The sequence below is a fragment of the Notolepis coatsorum genome, assembly GCF_963971535.1.
Source record: "Notolepis coatsorum genome assembly, chromosome: 8".
NCBI lineage: Eukaryota > Metazoa > Chordata > Actinopteri > Aulopiformes > Paralepididae > Notolepis > Notolepis coatsorum.
Window position 1 is genome coordinate 39,174,931 of NC_140172.1, and position 21,621 is coordinate 39,196,551.

General features: G+C 42.0%; 2 protein-coding genes across 6 annotated transcripts in view; one reads left to right on the plus strand and one right to left on the minus strand.

The window, feature by feature from the left end:
• dpp3 (dipeptidyl-peptidase 3) overlaps window positions 1-8,833 on the plus strand; it is a 26,975-nt gene extending 18,142 nt beyond the window's left edge. For both annotated transcript variants that reach the window (XM_084319631.1, XM_084319632.1), the window contains exons 17-19: window positions 318-497; window positions 1,908-2,070; window positions 6,407-8,833. In XM_084319631.1, the coding sequence (XP_084175757.1) occupies window positions 318-497; window positions 1,908-2,070; window positions 6,407-6,549 (486 nt within the window). In that variant the 3' untranslated portion in view covers window positions 6,550-8,833. The remainder of the gene's footprint in view (window positions 1-317; window positions 498-1,907; window positions 2,071-6,406) is intronic.
• Window positions 8,205-19,885, minus strand: LOC311232820 (uncharacterized protein). Of its 4 annotated transcripts, none has more exons than XM_084319634.1 (6): window positions 19,746-19,885; window positions 18,781-18,984; window positions 17,091-17,205; window positions 14,143-14,215; window positions 11,921-12,012; window positions 8,205-11,033 (listed from the first exon to the last, which is right to left on the minus strand). In XM_084319634.1, the coding sequence occupies exons 2-6, from the start codon at window positions 18,982-18,984 to the stop codon at window positions 9,781-9,783; spliced, it is 1,737 nt and encodes a 578-aa protein (XP_084175760.1). In that variant the 5' UTR covers window positions 19,746-19,885; the 3' UTR covers window positions 8,205-9,780. The 4 variants fall into 4 exon arrangements, with proteins under 4 accessions (XP_084175760.1, XP_084175759.1, XP_084175761.1 ...); XM_084319633.1 differs by having other exon boundaries at window positions 17,091-17,208; XM_084319635.1 differs by lacking the exon at window positions 17,091-17,205.
• Window positions 19,886-21,621: the final 1,736 nt, after the last annotated feature.

Sequence of the window (21,621 nt, forward strand, 5' to 3'; positions counted from 1 at the left end):
GTTCAAACAGCATGCAATAAAAATATAGTAACTGCCCAAATTCAACCAGAGTGAAAGGCACACTGCTTCGCCTGCTCCATCAACAGCCTATGGAATATTGAACAGTTTAATTTTCTCTTTGGTCCAGTGTCTACAGCACTGCTGGTTAGATCACACCACTTTCACACACTTGTTTTTTCGTCAAACTGTTTGCAAAGTAAAGCAAGGCTATTTTCACAGTGACTTTGCATTAAGATTTTGCCTCGCTGGTATTTCTTTTGAAGGTTGTAATATGCATTTCAATTGTGTGTTTTTTATTCCATGCGCGCGTGTCTTAGGCCCACATGCAGGCCCGCTTTGTGATCCTGCGTGTGTTGCTGGAGGCGGGGGAGGGCTTTGTGGAGCTGGAGGAGCTGATAGGACAGGACGGCAGATCTGACGCTCGCGTCTCACTGGACCGCAGCAAGATCCACAGCGTGGGCAAGGACGCCATCCACAAGTTCCTCCTCAAACTCCAGGTACATTTAATTTATACAACTGCTGTTTGTGAGGAGGATGCAACATATAGGCTAAATCAGCGGTTCTCAAACCTACGGCTCACGACCCACGCATTGGCAAAAAAAAAAAAAAAAAAACCAATCGAGTTTCCCACCCGGCAGCTGTGTATTTGCCATGTCTCGCCCCTTCATCAATGGAGGCCGACACACGTATTCCAATACACATCTCACTACACCCTGCGCATTTATAATCGCGGGAGCGGGGTCTGGGCTTTTGTGTGTAACCTGGACTCGCAATGGATAGGTTTGTTGTCAGAAGCGGTGCTGGTTGGCCGCGATGAAATGGCCGCTCTGTGCATAACCAGCTGCTATACCACTCTGAAGTGAGGTGGCAGAGTATTCGCCTTTGTTAACTCGGAGAAGAAGCAATATTATTGTAGTAAAACTGTCAACATGTTTTATCTAATAAAATAAAGTTCAGTCTGTTCATCTCACTTCAATAATTTTTATTGCAGAACATGGTATTTTCTCAAGCAGACAGATGTAAACACTGTAATCTGTGTTGCATGTACCTGACACATGTGTGTGTGGACTACTGTACTATTACAGGTATTAAAATGAACAATGTAACTTTCTTATAAAAAAATACAAATTATGAATAATTAAATATCGATACTCGGTGTCCCTGTATCGATACAGTATCGCTACGCAAAATATTGCGATACTACTACATATCGATTTTTTTCCCCCACCCCTACTGATCATCGGGCCCAGAAATCGAACTGCAACAACTACTACCAGGCTAACCAGCTCTGTCCAGACTAACCAGCCAGACTAACCAGCTCTGTCCAGACTAACCAGCCAGACTAACCAGCCAGACTAACCAGCTCTGTCCAGACTAAACAGCTCTGTCCAGACTAACCAGCTCTGTCCAGACTAACCAGCTCTGTCCAGACTAACCAGCTCTGTCCAGGCTAACCAGCTCTGTCTAGACTAACCAGCTCTGTCCAGACTAACCAGCTCTGTCCAGACTAACCAGCTCTGTCCAGACTAACCAGCTCTGTCCAGGCTAACCAGCTCTGTCTAGACTAACCAGCTCTGTCCAGACTAACCAGCTCTGTCCAGACTAACCAGCTCTGTCGATGGTCTTCTTTTGGTTGTCTCATCCTATTTCCAGTTTGACATTGGGACACATCACTTTTTTAAGTTGCAATACTCACAATAGTTGAATCTGTCAGCATCACAGAATCTTTGGAATTGTATACCGCAGAAAAATGCAGCTCTAGTCTCCAGTTGTACAAGATTCAGATTCCTTTATACAGGAGTAGACACACTTCATGGCTGATATTGTCAATATTGTTCGATGACGCGTTGATCCTCTGCTGAAGAAGAGTATAACATGCCGTTGACCAGCTGTGTCTTGTCCTCTAGGTGTGCAAGGCCACAGCAGACGTGGAGGGAGGCAGGGCTCTCTATGAGGGCTACTCTGCCGTCACGGACACTGGACCCTACAACTTCCTCCGTCTCCGGGAGACTGTTTTGCTGAGGAAGGACGCTCGCAAGATGTTTGTCCAGGCGAACACCACAGTCAATGGTTTGTTTGTGTGTCTGTGTCTGTGTGTGTGGGTCTTCTCCCCGCAGTCGGGAGCAGCATATCGCTGTCAAAATATCTTTGTTCACACTCCCACGCGCACGCCCGTATTCTGATCCGTACAATAATATTCAGAGGTATATATTGTCATTTGAAACAAGTTACCAATGCATTGTCCCGTGGGATTATGCCCCCCGCGGATAAATTAATTAGTATCCCCCTCAATCTCTCTGTCTGCCACTCGCAGACTGTGTGGGTGACTGTCACTCAAAGCGCTTATGGGCGGAGCCCATCCAATAACAGCCTGAAATCCTGAGGTAGAATGATACTTTTGAGTACTTTATTAGAAAAACTTTTTTTTACAGATGTGTTCCATAGACTCACAGGAAGTTGCCCAAATAGTGCAAGGAATAGCAATGCATGGGACCTTTAACCCATTCTCCGCCGATGACGTGTTTACACGTCATTCTCCGCCATGCGTAATCTGCCAATGACGCCTAAAGGCGTCTTTGAGATCAATATTTCATATTTTCGTCATGGTATTCACATTTCACCCACGGAGTCTTGGCTGGTGCTGTAGAACTCCGCTCAACTCTGCAACGCTTCAATACCGCCACCTCGTGGCCGATCGACGAGTTGCCAAAACCGGAAGTGGCCGGAAGTGCTTAGTCCGTCCCCTATTCCGTCCGGCCACTCGCTATCGCTCCCGGGACTCTATCCAGACACCGTGGATATCGATCCGTTGCCATAACTCAATAAACAACATGATTGGACGTATATTAGTATTATACAAACCGGAACTGGATCACCTAGATCAACATCCCATAATTGGGATCTGTTTGCGCCAGTGTGATCGGCCAACGGTAAGAGGAAGCTGCTGTGAGTTTCAGCGTTTTTGATTATTATTATCCATACAAACTGCTCTGATCTATATATCACCCATACTACATGAATCATTTAACGTCGGCCATTGAATTATAAACGACCCCCCCCCCCCCCTTCAGTCACCAGCAGATGACCAGTCATGACATTTAGGATCATGTACAGTTGAAATTTTTAATATAACGTTGATCGGTATCAAACTGCATTTGATCATCTAATATATGCATTTATGGCTATATCTCACGTTCTATAAAATACACCAGAAAACGATAAAAACATATTTATACTCTGGACGGTATTTTAGTATGAATGTGTGAATGAAAAAGTTAAACGTTCCTACATCCTGAACGATAGATAATTGATGTTGAATGGCCCATAGTAATGTCAATCTAGCAATACAATTAAAAAAGTTATAGCCCTGCAAAGAAGGTGAACATCTCCATAGACAAATAGTGCTGGCAGAGAGGCTACAAGGATGGATATAAGCTCCGGCAGAGAATGGGTTAAACGAGTCAAGAAGAAAATTTGGTAGAGTGAGGTCTTAGATCTTTCAAACGGTAAAAATGCAGCCCCGAGCTGCTAGACTCGCAAAGTGCCGTGAGCATGTATACGTCCCGGTGCACGTTATGTGGTTAAGCCCTAGCCATATTTTCTGAAGATTTACCTAAAAGTACATACCCAAGTAAATGGAAGATTGCTCCACTTCTACAAGGCTCATTTGCATGTTCTTGGTATCTAGCGACTATGGACCTCAGGGAACCTCAGGGAATGTATTCCCAGTGTCAGAAATATTGTCTGTTACTATGCTTGAATAAATTTTAATGAACCAATGGAGAATATCAATTATTATTATTTAAAAAAAATCCATCTTTGATGGTGAATAACACCATGCTAACATTGACCAGACGTGTTAAATGGCCACTGAGCTCATTCAGCACCTTCTTGAGATCAAGTATACAAAAAATCTAAGCAAATGAATAAAGGGCAGATGATTTATAGGGGGGATTGCTGTTAAAAGTGCTTTTACATCAGTAAGAAATAAGACATAAAATCAGTGTAAAACAAGCAGCAAGAGCAAAGCATAAAGTAATGCAGATATATTAATCAAATCATATCAGAACCTCACGTTCCAATAGGCTTCTTGAATTTCTGTAATCTGTTAACAAAACATGATAAAGGTTATAGTATGCACTAGGGCTGACCCCTATTAATCGATTAGTCGACTAATCGGTCGAAAGGGGCCGTAGTCGACTGGCCAACCTCTTAGTCGAATATAATTAAAAAAAATATATATATATTTATTTATTTGTATAATTTTTTTCAAAAGAAAAGAGGCATAGAAGCGTGGCTAACGCTAATGGCACACATACCAGAGGCTAACTGCCTACGAAAACAGGCACAGAGGCACTGAAAGGGGATTTCACCCATCTAATGAACACACTATACTAGACAAATATCAAGATGTATCCATCAGTGGACCAATTGCATGCTTTTGCAGAGGATAAGAAGCCTTCAGTCGACTTCTTCAGACATTAAGCACCCCCACAGCCCAAATGGAATGATAAAAAAAATTAAAAAAAAATTAAAAATATTATTATATATATATATATTTTTTTAAGTCGACCAATAGTCGACTAACGGCAAATTTTGGCCAATCCTAGTCGACCATCCAAATCCTTAGTCGGGGACAGCCCTAGTATGCACCCAGCGGATAGTGGGGCATAAAGATAAACGTGAAAATAAGTAAAATAATAGCGAGGGTAAAATGAGCAGACATAAATATGAATATATAATGTATAATATCAGGCCTATAAATGACCAAGTCATACATCTATGGATCGGGCCAAAATAAATCTCTTCTTTCCAATGGAATTAAATCTGGATTTAGTACCACCAGGTGCCTGTTACAGGGCAGCAAAGACCGTGAATGAAATCTACTGTAAGTACAGTTACTTTTGTATAATGTCCATAGCTCTGCCCTTTTTCACCAGATTGCGATGTTATTTTGTGTGTAGATTTTTGCAGAAGGGTAAAGAAACATCGAAAGCCCTTTCTTAGGACTACAATGATTTGTTGATGCCATAATTTCCTCACGTCTAAATCATCCGGTTTCCGATGCAATGCACTGAGATATTTCTAAACTCCTATTTCGCTAATTACACTTAAAATCATTCGTAAAAAACTTAGTGCTGAAAATATACACTTTGCTGTTTTGATAGGGTTAGGGTCTTTAGTCTTGGCTACATTTGAAACAGAAACGCAACATTAATTAATATGGACTGTATTGATCTATTTATGACATGAAATAAATCTCAGCCCGGTACCGGGGGTTAATGGAGAAAGGGGATATAAAGTTGAATAATAAAAAAATATATATATAATTACGTTCGTACCACAATGAAAGGTTTTTGTATTTCAATCTGTGGAGTGAAACTGGAACAGTCTGAATGTGGAGCTAATTTCCAAACATGAACCTGTTTAAAAAGAGGTATAACATGATTTTCACCAGGTACAGGGATGAAGAGGTTTTCACAATCTCATCAGATTATTTATTTTATTTATTTATTTTTATTTATTTATTTATTTATTTATTTACTCTGGTACATATATTTAAATGTATGCAGAATAGTGCATATATGTATGTATATTTATGTGTGTGTGTGTATATATATATATATATATATATATATATATATATATATATATATATATATATAATTAGACTTAGAATGATTCACATAGTAGAGAAGGTGTAGGATTAAATGTTTACTTCTTCCTTTCCTACTCCTTTTTGGATGTGTTAATGTTCGAATATTGTTTATTTACTTTTAACTATTTTGGTTTGTTGCTTTTTATAAATCTTTTATGTTCAAAGTTTAATTCAATATCACTTTCTCTCGTTCAAAGACGCCCCTTAAACACTGTTGAACACCCTTCAAGTTTTATTTGCAGTCATTTATTTGTCATTACAACTATAAGATTAAAGAATAATCACACGTAAAAAATCTGTTCACATTCTGTTGACATAATAATATAATATCCAAGTCTGACATTAATGAGCCTTTTAAAGCCTTTTTGTGGAAAATCAATCTATTTTAGTTCAATACAAATGTAATGTGTACCAGTAACTAGTTACCCTTAATTTAATTTCTCCTAAATTGCACTATTGCATTTTTTATTTGTTTCCAATACAAAACAGACAAAACGACAATCATGAACCAAAGCCGAAAAGAAGAAATTACTAACAAAATAAATGAAAATAAATAGGGGCATTCACCATTTATTTTCTCCCTGTATTTCAGTCGCACAGATTCTGCCGTCATGGGCTTCACCAATTCCCGCCATCTCCTCCACCTTTCCTTAAACCTTTCCTTCTGTGGTCTGTTGCACTGTTGCATTTTTTTCAAACGAGGCAGAGGACAAGCGTTAAAAATTGTTTATGCCTGTTTGTCCCCAGGGGAGAGTGTGGACTTGGTGGAGTACGAGGGCAGTGCAGCTGGTTTGATTCAGTCTTTCACGGAGCGTTTCCAAGATGATGCAGAGCAGCTGGAGGCGAACCTCTTGGAGCTGAGCAAAACAGACGCCCCCTGCTGGTGCTGATGGAGACCTACCGTAGATGTTTTCCCCTTCCAATGCCATCTCTTTGTGACCTCATGTGTTGGTCCTTGTTTAGTGTTTTATCCACACAAATCCACATCAAAATCCATCTTCGGGGCATTTCTGATGTAATAAATAAAATGTCAGATTCCAATTCCCTAGTAAATTAAATTGCAGATACTGTCACAGGCCAACAACAAACCTACCATTTTTCAGGAAAAAGCGAAGTTTTACAGAAAAGGAATGAGATTCACAAAGATTCCTGCTTTTAGTAAATTTAGCCTTTGATTACCGGTAATAGGATGAAATTCAAATGATGGACATTTTGCTTTTCTTTTTTTGAACCCTTTCAGGTGTACAGTCTGACATTTTGAGAAATGGAACATTCTACTGAGTAGTAAAAATTGCTACTGAACATGGAAAGCTAAAAGTCAAGATGGAATTCTAAAAACCTTCCAAAACACGTACGCCTGAAAGGGTTTAATGTTGAAAGTGTGAGACAGTTGGCTTCTCTTCAGAGTTTTGAGTAGTTATTGTTTGACTGTCAAATGGGCTGTAAAGTGTTGGATTGTCAAATGATATTTAATAAACATTAGAATAGTTTGGCTACAGGGGTTTTTCAGAGGCAATGATTACAGTAGCTTCCCCAAAAAGATTTATCTGAATTGGACTGATTCCTTATTGGCCAAAAGTTAGAAAGTTAAAATTACATGGTTCCAAACACTCATTCTTAATTGGCCAAGAGACATTCCATGAGTGCTTATATCCACAGTCTACTGGATACGTGCATTGCCTAGCGACCAGTAACTAATTCAGAGACTGGTCTATATAATGAGATGGAGCATTTCTAGTTTTGAATGGGGAAATCTATATGGCTATACTGTATGGTGGTTTATTGGCACTGCTGTGTTTCTTCGGTTGCAGCACACTGGACTCCATCTCGTATGTTACAATTTAAAAACCCTTAACAAAAACGCCTCCAGGAGCTGTAAATGGTTGCTTAGCAAACGTGGCTACACAGCAGTATTCTGAAATGTAGCGTGTCAATCATATTCCATATTACTGTAATGATTCATGGCGGGAGTGACTAACCACCTGAACTTAAAGAATAATAGGTTACACACATTTTATAATTGATTCTTCACATAAATGCTACTTTATTGAGCCATTCCTTTACACTTTACAGCCCCTTTTTAACTAAATGCTAAATCAGTTTGCTATAATATGTAGGCTAGTGGTGATGTTATTGAGAAGTGAAATGTTGACTGAACGTTTAGAAAGGAAAATAACTTATTTAGTTTTGTGTAAACTACAGTCTTGTCTGCAGGTCTGTAAGCCTGAGAAAGGGAGATTGTCATGTGGAACATGAAAATATGGCATATGACTTGACAAAATGAGATACTATCTCTAGTAGGAACCAACCAACTCTGTAACAAACAAGATGCACGCTGAATAAAGATGGCTTCATATGTATTTATAAGCTTTGTGGTATGGTTTTCACCAAGGGCATTTCACCAGTAATTCACAATTCTCTTTTGTCCTTATCTTGTATATAATTGATTGACACACAAGGACTCTTGCTATGGTCTGGCTCTGAAATAATACCTTGTTGGACTCGGGGTTTATATTGTAGGAATGTAATGCACAATCGAGAGAGATGCATTTTGAATTAACTTTTATTCCTGTAAAAAAAGAAAAAAAACATTGTTTTGCTGGCATTAAATCTGAGGTGGTAACTATGTAGAGAGATGGGGCTGGGTAGGTTCCTCTAGTAACTAAACACAACCACAATGCTACAGTGAATAAGAGAATGATTTAGCTATACCTAAGCTACTGCTTGCAACTTCCCAGAAACATCATTTTGTTGTATTTGTGGTTGGGTCACAATCTTTTTTTAAATACAATTAAAATAAATATTTGAAATATTTCTTATTACCATTTTTCCTCATTTGCATTTTTGCTTTGATATTAACCTTTTTAGACCGGTCAAAGAAAATATCCTTTAATTAAACCGGCTGACAAAAATAGGGCAATTCCACCCTAAAGCAACATTCACATATTTGCTCACCACTTTGTATAGCGCAATGCTCGAACACAAGATGAGAACAAAAAACATCTCAAAATGAAGGACATTCCCACTACTCTATTTTAGATTGGAGGCTACAACCTACTGAAAAGTCGTGGTGGTGGTTCAAAGTTCAATTAATTAAAACTTTTGAGTAGCATGTTGCGCGCTGCATTGTTCTGGGCAAAATATTCTGAAATGTGAAGGTCACTTAAAAGATTCCCTCCACTCAAAAAAGAAATGTCATGCTTAACTCCTTGGAGGCATGACTGACGATACAGATTGTATTTGTGCAGAACATGTGATTTCTCTAAGGTCGAACCTATCATGGTCCAATAACCTCACCTTTAGCTTCAGCAGACACTGAAAGCTGATTAGGTATTGACATGACCTTCAAAGAATATAAGATGCCGATTTGGAATTACTGGTAAATATCAATGGGTGCTTGTTTTCAATTTGCATATTCATAGATCCTTGTGTTCTCAATTAGGGTAAATGTGTAGAGATGCTAAGCCGTTTTCAGTAGTTTATTGAACCATTTGGTGGGAAACCCCTATTTATACAAATTGTTATTCAATATAGATTTTTTTTAAGAGTTTAAAATCTGGAGAGGATCTTTAGAACCTAAATCAATATTTGTGGGCAACTCCCTCCCTCAGGTAGAATCCAGAGAACCAAACTTGGTGAGAATTCTGATATCTTTTTCTGGAGTTAATCTATTGGCAATGAATGGAAAGCTAACTTAATGACATCTTGTTTAAGCTTCTACAACCAAACAAGCTAATTCCAAAGTTGTGTGGACAGATAACGGACCTATGCCTAGACATTCAAACATCCCCAATAATGTCACCAATGCACTTCCAGTGGACCACCGCCATGATTTTTGGCTTGCTTGTTTCTTGCCTTTAGAGAGACTTGCAAATGCAGCATACTGTACACAGTTAAAAGGGGGTTGGGGAGTATTATTGTTAAGGGTGGATGTTTTTAACCTTAACACATTAGGAGCAGATCCTGTTCTGTAGAAACAAGTTCTATAGGTTTCTACACTGCTCATTTTCTAAGATGTAACTCCCAACGGTAGGAAATATGGGTCTAAACGAAACCATTTTCTTTCTCTTATCTGATACTGCTCTGATCAGAACAGTACCGCTGTTGGTCAGAAGGTGGTGCTACTGGAGTCCAGGGAAGACACCACCATCTTGTTCCAGGGGTGTGGGTGGCGGTGTCTCTGCTGTCTCCTCTAGACTGCTGAGGGAACTGCAGCTGCCCATCAGAGAAGAGGCATACATCTGCTGTAAAAGTAAATTCATCTCCTCTCCGTCCATTTCTTTTGCCACCTCCTCCTCTTCACTCCCAGTCTCCTCGTTATCTTCCTCGCCTTCACCTCTCTCCCCCTCGTCTTGGCCTTCTCTTCTCAGCTGACCCAGTGTCAACAGAGTAGTAGGTGTGTGATAGGCCTCCTCGGCAGTAGGAGAGGTGGAGGGAGAGGTGAAGGCAAAGGGTGAGAAAGGGGCCTTAGGGGAGAGAGAGGGAGAGTTGTGTTGAGAGAGGGTTTGGGAGACTTTGGGAAATAGGGAGGGAGGTGCCCCGGTAGAGGGGGAAGGAGAAATAGAGGGGGAAAGGGAGACGTTGACCCTAGATGAGGGCTGCCTGTAGTCTGAGTCATCCAGGAGAAGGTCCGTTTTTACTGTTGCCTGAGCTTTAGCCTCACCTGCCCCTGTTCCATGCCGGCCTTGCCTCTCTTCTGTCTGTGTCTGGTCCTGTGTTTGATCCTGCCCTTGCATCAGAGACAGGAACTGGGCAGGTGGGAGTTTGGGCTTGGGTGGTGGGTACTGGGGCTGGGCGTCTTGGGTGTTTGGCGCTTGAGGCTGAAGCTGGACGTCTTGGTGCTCGGATTCACCTTGGCTCGGAGACTGTACTGGGCACAGACCTGCCAGGGGATGGTATAGCGGTTGTCCCGGTGTCTGGGCCTTGGCTCTACGCTTTCCTTTGGTCTTGGGCATGAGGGGGGGTGGAGGAGGGGGGACAAGGGGCGGCGACAGGGCACTCGAACATTCTGTGGAAACCCGCACCTTGACGCTGCGCTTGAACATGCGTCGTCTATGCAAGGCATTCTGAGACTGCAAGAAGAGGGGATTGACAAAACAGAGCGCAACCAAACCGGGGCCACAGTTCAGCTCTCTGGGGCTGCGTGTCCTGATGGTACAGAACTCCTGGAAGAGGGTGGGATTGGACTCTAATTGGCTGACAGAAGCGTCAGTCTGGGGTGGTGTGCTGAGCTGGTTGGCTGGTTGGTTAAGATGGGCGGCAGTGCTGGGCTGAGAGGTAGGGATGGACTGGGGTGCAGTCATGGCCTTTGGCCTCTTCTCCTCATCTCTCTGTGCTTTAGGTCCACGGAAATTCAACTGAGAACTCCAAAATTCTGCAGAGAGGATACAATGTAATATTCAGCTGAATGAAGTTATAGAAAATGATAAATCTCCAAATGGTTTTGGAAATGTCACGGAAATGTGTCCATAATGTTGATTTATATCAAATGATGAATGCCACACTAGATCTATTATCTTATCTTGGGAGAGAATAATAACATAAAATAATTTAAAAAATGAATAAAATGTTCCCTCATTGGCCATTTTTCTGGTAAGCATGGCCTTTCTTAAAGGGAAAATCCACCCCAGAAAGATCATTTACAATGTGCTACTGTCTCCCTAAGCTGGAAATCAGAGGATCAAGACTTGAATCTGTGATGTCATCAAGTGACACTTCTTGGAGTTGGTCCATTGACTGTGGATTAGTGACAGATTTTGTGAGCTCGTAGAATATTTGTTTGATGCTATTACATCCAAATCCAGAATTTGAAAATCTAGCTGTATCCCAGTTAAATCACCATGGTTACTGTCATAGTGTCCTGGGAGTTGTTCCACTGTCTATGGAGCAGCTCCAGGATTTGTCTCTTGTGTCTTGTCTCTCTGGTGTTGCGCTCTAAAGAGAGACAAATCGAAACTGAGCGGTTCAATATTGTAGAAATAACATAGTGAAATCTATTTTGGAATTTCCCTTTAAGTTCTACAAGGGCCTTTTATATACCATTCATGTATGTAGGTGTACTTTGTATTTCTACCAAATGTGGTGTTGAGAGGGGAGGATACAGCCTACCCTCTGCTGGGAATCTTGCAAACAATGCACCCGTCTGTCATGGGTAAGGGGCACTTCACCGAAGAACAATGCAGATTTATTTTGCACATAATCTCACACACACATCCCTTTAAATATACTGATGGTGGTGTACAGGAAGCTGTGTTCACCTACCTACTCCCATATGTGAGATGGACTCCAGCTGTTTGTGAGACGTTGCCCTGGCAATGGCTTCAGGAAGCTCCAGGGGGAAGGGTAATATATCCCTGAAACATAGACAACAAGACAAGAATTACACTCCTTGTAAACCCGCCCTCCAGTCATGAATATTTAGGAGAACACCAAGCATGCTGAGGAGACTCATAATATTGTGTAGTCCGAGTAGAGCTCACCTCAATCTCACTAGTATCCCAACCTACTGTCCCTCTCAGTTTGACATCTTGTTGGTCACCAAGACTTGCCATTAGCATTACTGTACATATACAGTAGTTAGTACACCAATGGCTTAACCTTTGACCTTGATCTGGGCTGTCAATATATATCTTTTGCCCTTCACTTTTTCTCCCATCCCCAAATGTTGTCGTTATGCCAATTCCCTTCCTGGTCGTAGAGCTGCCCTACTGACGGTCTGGGGAGGGTGTAGACTATCACATGCCTCCTCCAATACATGTGGAGTTGCCAGCCGCTTCTTTTGACCTGACAGCTAGGAGTTTCACTGGGTGAGCCTAATGTGCTGGAGCTTAACAACATCTCCCCCAGACCCCCCCCCCCCCCCCCGCTCAGAACCCTCCGCTCAGAACTCGGCAGAATCTGAACCTGGCTCGCTGATAACAAACTATCATTACACCTGGGTAAAACAGAGTCCATTCTCTTCGGATCAAATAACAAACTCAGCAAGACCGACGGCTTCTCAGTTACAGTGGGTGACAATATTGTCACAAGGAAAGATGAAATTACATACCTAGGTTCCATCCTAGAGGCAAATCTTTCCTGTGACAAAATGGCATCCAATGTAATAAAGAAAAAGTCAACCAACGAACCAGATTCTTGTACCGGATCTCCTCTCTGGTAAACAAGAATACCCTGAAGACTCTGGCAGGAGCACTCATTCAAGGGTACTACGACTATGCTTGCACCTCATGGTACCAAAGCACCTCAAAGGCGCTAAAAACTAAATTACAAACATCACAAAACAAACTGGTCAGACTACTGCTTGACCTTACTCCTAGAACCCACCTCACCCCTGCCCACTTTGACTACCTAGGATGGCTTAGAGTAGACGACAGAGTACAGCAACTTGCAATGGGCCTGGTCTACAAGATACACTACACGACTAAGGTACCCATGTACATGTCAAAATACTTCCCAAAGGTCAGTGAATACCACGACCACAACACCAGAGGGAGTTCCACAAATCATGTTAAACCCAGATTCGGCTCAAACAAGGGACTAAACACGTTTCGCAATTATGCCACATCAATGTGGAACGCCCTACCCAAAGCTGTAAAGGAATGTGAATCACTACCCACTTTCAAAACCACTCTCAAAGAGCACCTACGGGAGACTGCAATTCGAAACTGGCCCCTGTAATTGTCCTAACCCAATAATACACGAGACCCTCTTCTTGGGACCAAGTAAGGTTTTGTCGATATTCCAATGTACAGTTTTGCTTGTACAGTTGTACAGTTTCCCCCACCCTGCCTACCCAACCCCCCCCCCCCCCCCCCTCAACCCACCTACCCAACCTCCTCCAATGTACAGTTTCTATGTCAAATGTATATACTCTCTATTTTTGTATCACAAACAGTACTGTATTTGTAAATCTGGTATGTCATAAATGTATAGATGTAGCAGTACTGTCTATCTGTATGTCGTGTATGTCATATATGTTATGATGAATTGAAAATGGGGGACCCTGATGTAAACGAGACGAAAGTCTTTCTCTGGTCTGCATCCCCTTAACAATTGTGTGTATTGAGCTGTACTGTACTGTACCCATTCTGCAATCTGTTAATAAAGTTTTCAATCAATCAATCAAAACCACTGCCGGGAATTGAACCCGGATCTCTACAGTGGTAGGCAAGTGCTTAGACCTCTACACACTGCCTGTCAACCTATCCACCAAGTTTGAGCCAAACCGGATAAGAAATGTCCATGTTATGGTGATCAGACGGATGCACACAGAGTGATTTCAATACCCCTTTGCACTTTGCATGCAAATATATAAATATAACTCATACACAAACATCAACTCCTAGAGGAGAGACCGCATCAACACAGAGAAATAACAAGGCAATTATAGATGAGGTAGGATGGTAAAGAAACAAGAACCATGAATGCAAAGAAGCAGAGAGGGAAAGAGAGAACGATTCAACACTTTAGAGAGATGGGTTTACCTGCTGACACAGTAGAAGGCAATAAGTTTGGGGACGTCTGGAAAACTGATGACGGACGTTTCCAGACTGAAGGCTGAGTGGGGGATAGAAGAAATGATAGAGAGAGGTTGGTGGTGTGATGGATGTAGGGTGAGAGAGAGGGGATGGTGGTATGATGGATGTAGGGTGGGAGCTCATGCAAAATTGGCTGGATGCCCCCTCCCCCCCCCCTCCCATTTGGCGTTAGATGTTATTTTAGCACACACCACACTACACTGTAAAAACCGAGCATCATCTGGTCACTTTTAAACTATCAGCTAATTTTATTCAACTAAAACTGTAAAATGCTATTCATAAATGGTTCAAATTCATTGAATTCAGCTCAATTTGATTTCAAACGGCATGTATAGGTTTTTTTTTTTTATTATTTATAGGTGGTTAATACAAATCATTAAATTAATTAATAAATTAACCACAATCCCAGTTTTACAGTGTACTGACATTTTGGATTAGATGTTATTTTAGATGTTTCTGTTCAAATAAAATCGTATGTCCAAACAAATGCATGCAGTTACATTGTCCAATTACCTATATGTATTACTTTTTGGGTGGGGGCGTGAGCGTGCGGATTTTTGGCTGGTGAAAATGCTGAGTGGCTAGTAACTTTGGAAAACCACTAGCCACAGTGGCTGGTGAGCCAAAAGGTTAATGTCAAGCCCGGGATGGTGATATGATGGATATAGGGTCAGAGAGAGAGGATGGTGGTATGATGGATATAGGGTCAGAGAGAGAGGATGGTGGTATGATGGATATAGGGTCAGAGAGAGGATGGTGGTATGATGGATGTAGGGTCAGAGAGAGGATGGTGGTATGGTGGATGTCAGGTCAGAGACGGGGTGTGAATATCAACAATGTTACAGGCTTCTCTGTGTATGATGTGGGAGACAATCAGTTTCATGTAATAATCACAATTCTAGCTTTAACCCATTCTGGCATCGAAGTGCAACATTCACTAATCCATAATAATTTTTTTTTTTTTTTATCCACTTTTTCTCCCATTTTCTATATTTTCTCCCATCCCAATTTCGTATCATCCAATTCAACCCTCCCCTGTCACGGACGCTGTTTCTTGCCTCCCACAAGCCGGCTGCAATGTGGACTAAGTCATACATAGCACAAGTCCCCTCCGGTACTTGAGGTAACAGCAGTCGCATCTTTTCACCTGCGTAGCTCAATCTCTCAGTGGCGAGGAGTAACGCGTGGGAGGCTCACGCTGCCCCCGACACTTCCTGATTCTACTGCGCAGGCGCACCAACCGACCTGTAGGAGTCGCTGTCCACAACGCCCGATCCCCACCCATCAGTTTCCCACCCCCTAATACGGCCAATGTGTATTAGTACGGACGACCAGCTAAACTGAAAGCAAATGTGGAGCGCTGGGCTCGAACTGACGAGCCCAGCGTCTCCAGCATTTCGTGGCGAGCGCCTTGCCCACTACGCCACGTAGCCGCCCTTAATCCATAATAATCTTATGCGTTTTGAGTGTGTTATTTTTCCTGGCATTGTGTGTTCATTTAAACCCTCTTACAGTACATTCTGCTGACTCCGTTTTTAACCATGAAGCGTAACAATAGTACTTAGTGGTATTAGCAGTGAACTGGTTTGAAAACATTTTAAAATTCACAATGTATTGAATGGGATCGAAATATAAATTGTGGTGCATTGAGAATCGTTTGATAATCGAATTGTAGCCCTAAATATCGGAATGCAATCATGAGTTCCCTGGTGATTCCCACCCCTAGCGCTCACTGTTCAGCCCTGTTCAGACCTGGCATTAAGGTCAGATCTGGTAGATCCGACCGCACGTCACCGGCTCCAAGTATCCCTGTTCACACCTAGAATGTGGTCACTCAAGTGGCCCAGCGTGCATTTGTGTTCATAGTATACTGCTAACAGAATGTGTGGCCATATACAGGCAACAGACCACCTCTCAGATCCCAGTGCATTCACACCTGGCATTAGAGCTGGTCACTTACGGTCAGATCAAACCAGGTCTGAACAGGGCCTATAAATTATTCATTCAAGGATACATTCAAGAGACACAGGGACATATCAGTGAACTGGGTAGCCTTGACAATCTTGTGCACTATGATTTGAAACGTGGCCCTACCCATCTTAGATCAACACTCCTGCTCTGATGTCGCATTTAGATTGGGGCAGTAGTCAATGACAAGCCGGATTATCTAATTTCAAAGCGAGATGATGGTGAAATCTGACTGTGTTGGGTTTACAACAGAATGAGCTGCAGCAGAAGCGGAAATGTCTCAATGTTTTGCCATCCTCCACCGTAGGTTTCCCAACTAAACACTGAACCTGTAAAAAATTAAGCATCATTTCATCATTTCCTATTTCCATAATCCTATTTTCATATCCGTTCAATAACATCCTTTCACTTATTTAAAACTGCTCTTTCCTCTCACTTTGAGATTTCCTGTTCATGTTTTGACTAATCATGTTTTGACCATTCATCATTATCACAGTTTATTGACGCAATGATACATAATTATGTGTTATGTGTACTGTTGTAGTTATTGTAGTTGTTACTATTGTGTTTTCTTTGTTTGTTTTGTTTAGTTCTTTGTTTTGTTCGTTTGTCTGATTGATGTTGTCTGAACTGTCTGTAAAATATCTTGTCGTAAATGTATGATTATTTTGTAATCTGGGACCTCCTTGAAAATGAGATGCATCATCTCAAGGGGTTATTCCTAATAAAGAATTTCAATATATTTTAGGATTTACTGGGCAGAATGTCTCGTCCCATAGAACTGAACCTGGCCAGAATTGCCTTTTATATAACGACACAACCTGAACATGAAACACTTGTCTGTTGTGGTTCGTGAACTAGCCAGTGCTGGTCGAGCTCAGTGTTCAGGTGTGTGGGTGCACTGGGTGTTTAATGAGTGCTCTTACTGGAGTGCTCCTCCCCGATGCAATACTGTTGAACAAAGGATGGCACGCTGACGTCTGCCAGGCGGACACACAGCACCTTCCTGTTGGAGGTGCGAGAGTTTCGCACCAGAAATGCCTGCTGGACGACACGGACCATCACTGAGGCTACGTTCACACTGCAAGCCTTACATAGTGCTCAATTCTGATTCATTGCTCAGATCCGTTTGGCTTTTCAGTTTTCACGTTCTCTTTTAAATGTGGCCAATATCGGATTCCAGTGTGAACTGGTCCCACTCCTGAACTGACGGGCATTATGATGAATTGAAAATGGGGGACCCTGATGTAAACAAGACGAAAGTCTTTCTCTGGTCTGTATGTATTGAGCTGTACTGTACTGTACCCATTCTGCAATCTGTTAATAAACTTTTCAATCAATCAATCAATGCTGCACACATGAGGTCGCATTGCAAGAAATCAGACCTGTCCTGCATATCTGATTTAGAACCACATTTGCAAGGCTACACTGTAAAAAATAAATGTTTTTTTTTCCACAGGAAATTCACTGTAATATTTTAGATTACTTGTTGTTCTACTTTAAGTGTAAATGCCATAAATATACAGTAAATTACCTTTTATTAAAACATTAACCATTAAATAAAGGTTGTAATCTGTAAATGTATTTGATTTTACTGTAATTTGACAGTAAGTATTTGGCAACCGTTGCTCCCAGACAAGTCTTCTTTTTTACAGTGTACGTTCAGACTGCAGGCAAAAGGGGCCCAAAGATGCAGACCTTCTTCTGCTCACGTGTGACTCAGATCTGTGTGAGCGGCACAAATCACATGGAATCTGATCTTTTCAATTCTGATTTGGGCCACTTCCATAATGTGGTCCTAAATCAGATACAGGTCTGATTGTTTTCCTTCATCACAAGTCTACGCTGGCAGGAATCACTCTGTGAATTCAAACATGGAGGACATGATGGAGGTGGTCAGTGGAGGGACAGTGAGGTGTTTACCTTATTGACATTTGGGGTGATACTTCCGTACAAGCGAAACTGGAGGGGACTTTTCATAACCGGTTTGTGTTTGAAAGCATATTGAAAGAAGAAATGTCTCTTTCACCTCTTCGCCCCCATTATCATCTGCTCACAGATTAGTTGGCGTCCACTGCTCATCAACTTATAAATTAAACCATAAACAAGAAGGAAAAAAAAGTGTGATTAGTTCACCCTGGAATCTGATACTGGCCACATAAAAAAATAATAATAAAAATAAAAAGAATCAGATCTGAGCAATAAATCAGAATTGAGCACTAAGGCTTGCAGTGTGAACATAGGTCCAGTGATGGTTTGTGTCGTCCAGCAAGTGCACACATGTAACTATGCGAGTACAGTACAGTAGACAGTATGTAAAAAAGGGGGGAGAATGTAAGAGAGATTGCACGTGTGTGTGTGTGTGTGTGTGTGTGTGTGTGTGTGTGTGTGTGTGTGAGTGTGTGTGTGAGTGAGTGAGTGAGTGAGTGAGTGAGTGAGTGAGTGAGTGAGTGAGTGAGTGAGTGAGTGAGTGAGTGAGTGAGTGAGTGAGTAGTGAGTGAGTGAGTGAGTGAGTGAGTGAGTGAGTGAGTGAGTGAGTGAGTGAGTGAGTGAGTGAGTGAGTGAGTGAGTGAGTGAGTGAGTGAGTGAGTGAGTGAGTGTGAGTGAGATTCTGACCCCAGGTGGCTCCCTCTGCAGTATATGCAATGCAGTGGCAGGGTTGATTGACAGCTGCAGCCAGACAGGGACAGTGAGCAAGAGGCGATCCAGGACACTGACACTCCTCAGAGAGTCCCGCGCCCTTTGAAGTCCCAGACATTTACGATCCGACAGCTGGGTGGGCTCAGGGAAGTCATACAGCGGCTCGCCCTGCTGTGCCATCTAGGCACGCACACACACACGCACACACACACACACACACACACACACACACATATACATGTGAGCTGGTTATTAATTGTTCCCATGGTTAGAGTTAAAGAGTAAAGACACATCAACTGGAAGATAGAGAAGGGGACACACACACACAGCCACACAAATACATATGGGGTGGTTATGAATGGATCACTGTGGTTAGGGAGGGGGCATGCACGCCTCCAATGCAAAGCACTGTCTGCAGCAGTGCCCAGGGATGGGGACAAGTTCAGACTTGGTCTAGTGTAGCAGCTCAGACTGAAGTTCAGGGGCTTTAGCAAGCAAAGTTATGTGACTACAGAGTACAGACAGTGGTTGGTATAGTATGCTGCAATACAATTTCAGGCAATACGTGTGTTTAAGTAAATGTGTTGCACTGAGAACAGGACAGACAGAGGCGGGCGGGGGGATCCATGGTCTCTCTCTCTCTCTCTCAGTCACATGCTCTTGGTTTAGAGCCTGGTATGCGGTATCTCTAGCAAGCTGCTCCTGATGGCACTTCTGCCAGGAACGCGGCAGCGCATTGGTTTCCGATGCGGGTCCCATTTACACATCCAAGCCCCTGTAGAGTTTGTAAAACTACTTTTAGTGCTGAAAAGTGTTATAGCGAGAACAGCTGCATAGCATATTACTACATACGTCATAACAAAATAGTCCTCCTGGCTGATCTACGACACGTCAGTTCGGTTGCAACGCCATCGAAGACATGCCCCGTACCGTAGTCCTACCTCTTTGCTCCGATCCTCCTCTTGACCCACTACTACAAGTCCATTTATGATGATAACATTGTGGCCCCTTCAACTTGTAAAATAATACACACTAACTTTCACAACACTTGGACTTGCCATGACGCGCTCTCGCAAATCTGGAGCGTCTCCACGTTGCTCCTCCTCCTCCTCCTCCACCTGATCTAACCTGCCCTCCACTTCCTAGTCACATAGTTCCATGTGCAGTGCTCCTAATCACAGCCTTCACTGCTTTCAAATGCCCACTTTGTTACAGTCAGATATCTTTTTTTAAGAAGTAAATTTGTTTAATTAATGGGTTAAGCCTATTATTATTATCATCATTATTATCAATATTTATGATTATTATTATAATAATAACAGCTTCTACCTACTGTTGTTGTTTGCTTCTCTGAGATACTACAACTACTGCTACTACAACCACTAACTACTACTATTACTATGTATTAATACAGTACATTACATACATAGTAGATATTATTATTAAAGACACGTGCGTGTGTGTGTGTTCGTGTGTGTGTGGGCATATACACACACACACACGTTTTATTTTTGCCTTAGCAAGACCATACACTTGGATACTTGGATACATCATGCCATAGATAGACTATTCAATAGTTACTACTATAGCTTGGACTGTAGCATCATTTACAGGCAGTACTATGTTGTCATCATGATCATGATACGCTTATCTAAAAAGGTTTTTACATCTGACGTCTGCAGAGATGTGGAGAAGATGTACTGCCTTGTTTTAAGCTACTGTGATGAGTTTTCTCATGACTGGGATATCCCAGCTGTTGTAAACGGGACATGCTGTTTAGGCCTACAGTCCCTACACAGGCCTGCTGCCAACTTAGAGAAAGCATACTGTAGGCTACTCAGTCAGTATCCCCAAGAAACCCAATGTGTATGTAAAAGGTATATTCATCAAACATTGTTGAAACGTTGGTTCTGCAGTGTTGAGTGCATAGTAGTAGAGACATATTAGTATAGTAGGTAATATAGGCAAGGACGATTATTTAGTGGAAGAGTGCATCTCTCCGTCTCCACACCCTCCCTGGCGAATTTAGTTCTTTACAGTGCCTCGGAATACATACTGTCGGACAATCTAACAATAATAAACACATTTACAAGTTGTATTACGTTTTGCAAATAAGGAAACAGATAGAGAACATTTCAAAGCACTTAAAAAATGCCAATATTTTTATTTTGACCTATTTCTGAATCGCGTGACGTTTTTGGCTTTTGTGAGGAATGTTCATTGCCAGCACAATCTGACCTAGACCGTGTCGGGTCACGGTACAAGAGAAAGACAAGAGTCCAACATGGTTGTCCTAAAGTGGTTTGAAAAACGTCATGGTTTTGAAAAACGTCATGGTGCAGAACAAACACAGAGCTGCAGTGTACAAAAAGCATGGTTAGAACGATCAGGTTACACTGGGCCTAGACTCTCTGGACGCAGTGATGGAGAAAACGTTGGTGACTAAACTAACTTAAACCATACATGGACAATGGGTCTCATTCACCAACATTGCCATAAGATTTCTTTTACGGCAACCACCTTAGAAGGCCAACGATAATTACACCCGGATTCACCAACGTGTGGAGAGACTGTCTTATTAAGTGGCCAAAATTATCACAGCTGCAATGGCCACAATGAGATACGTCACTCATTGACAAACTTGAACGCGTGTTCTCGTTTACTTAATTTGCATACAGACACGCCTCCGGCAGCTCCTTATAAAGCCAGCCAACAGAGCCGTGTGCAAATGAAATCCCAATGAGAGCAAAGAGACGCACTTCAGTGCTGGGAGTGGAAAGGAGCTTGTTATATGATTTAGTAGCGTCAGCACACACA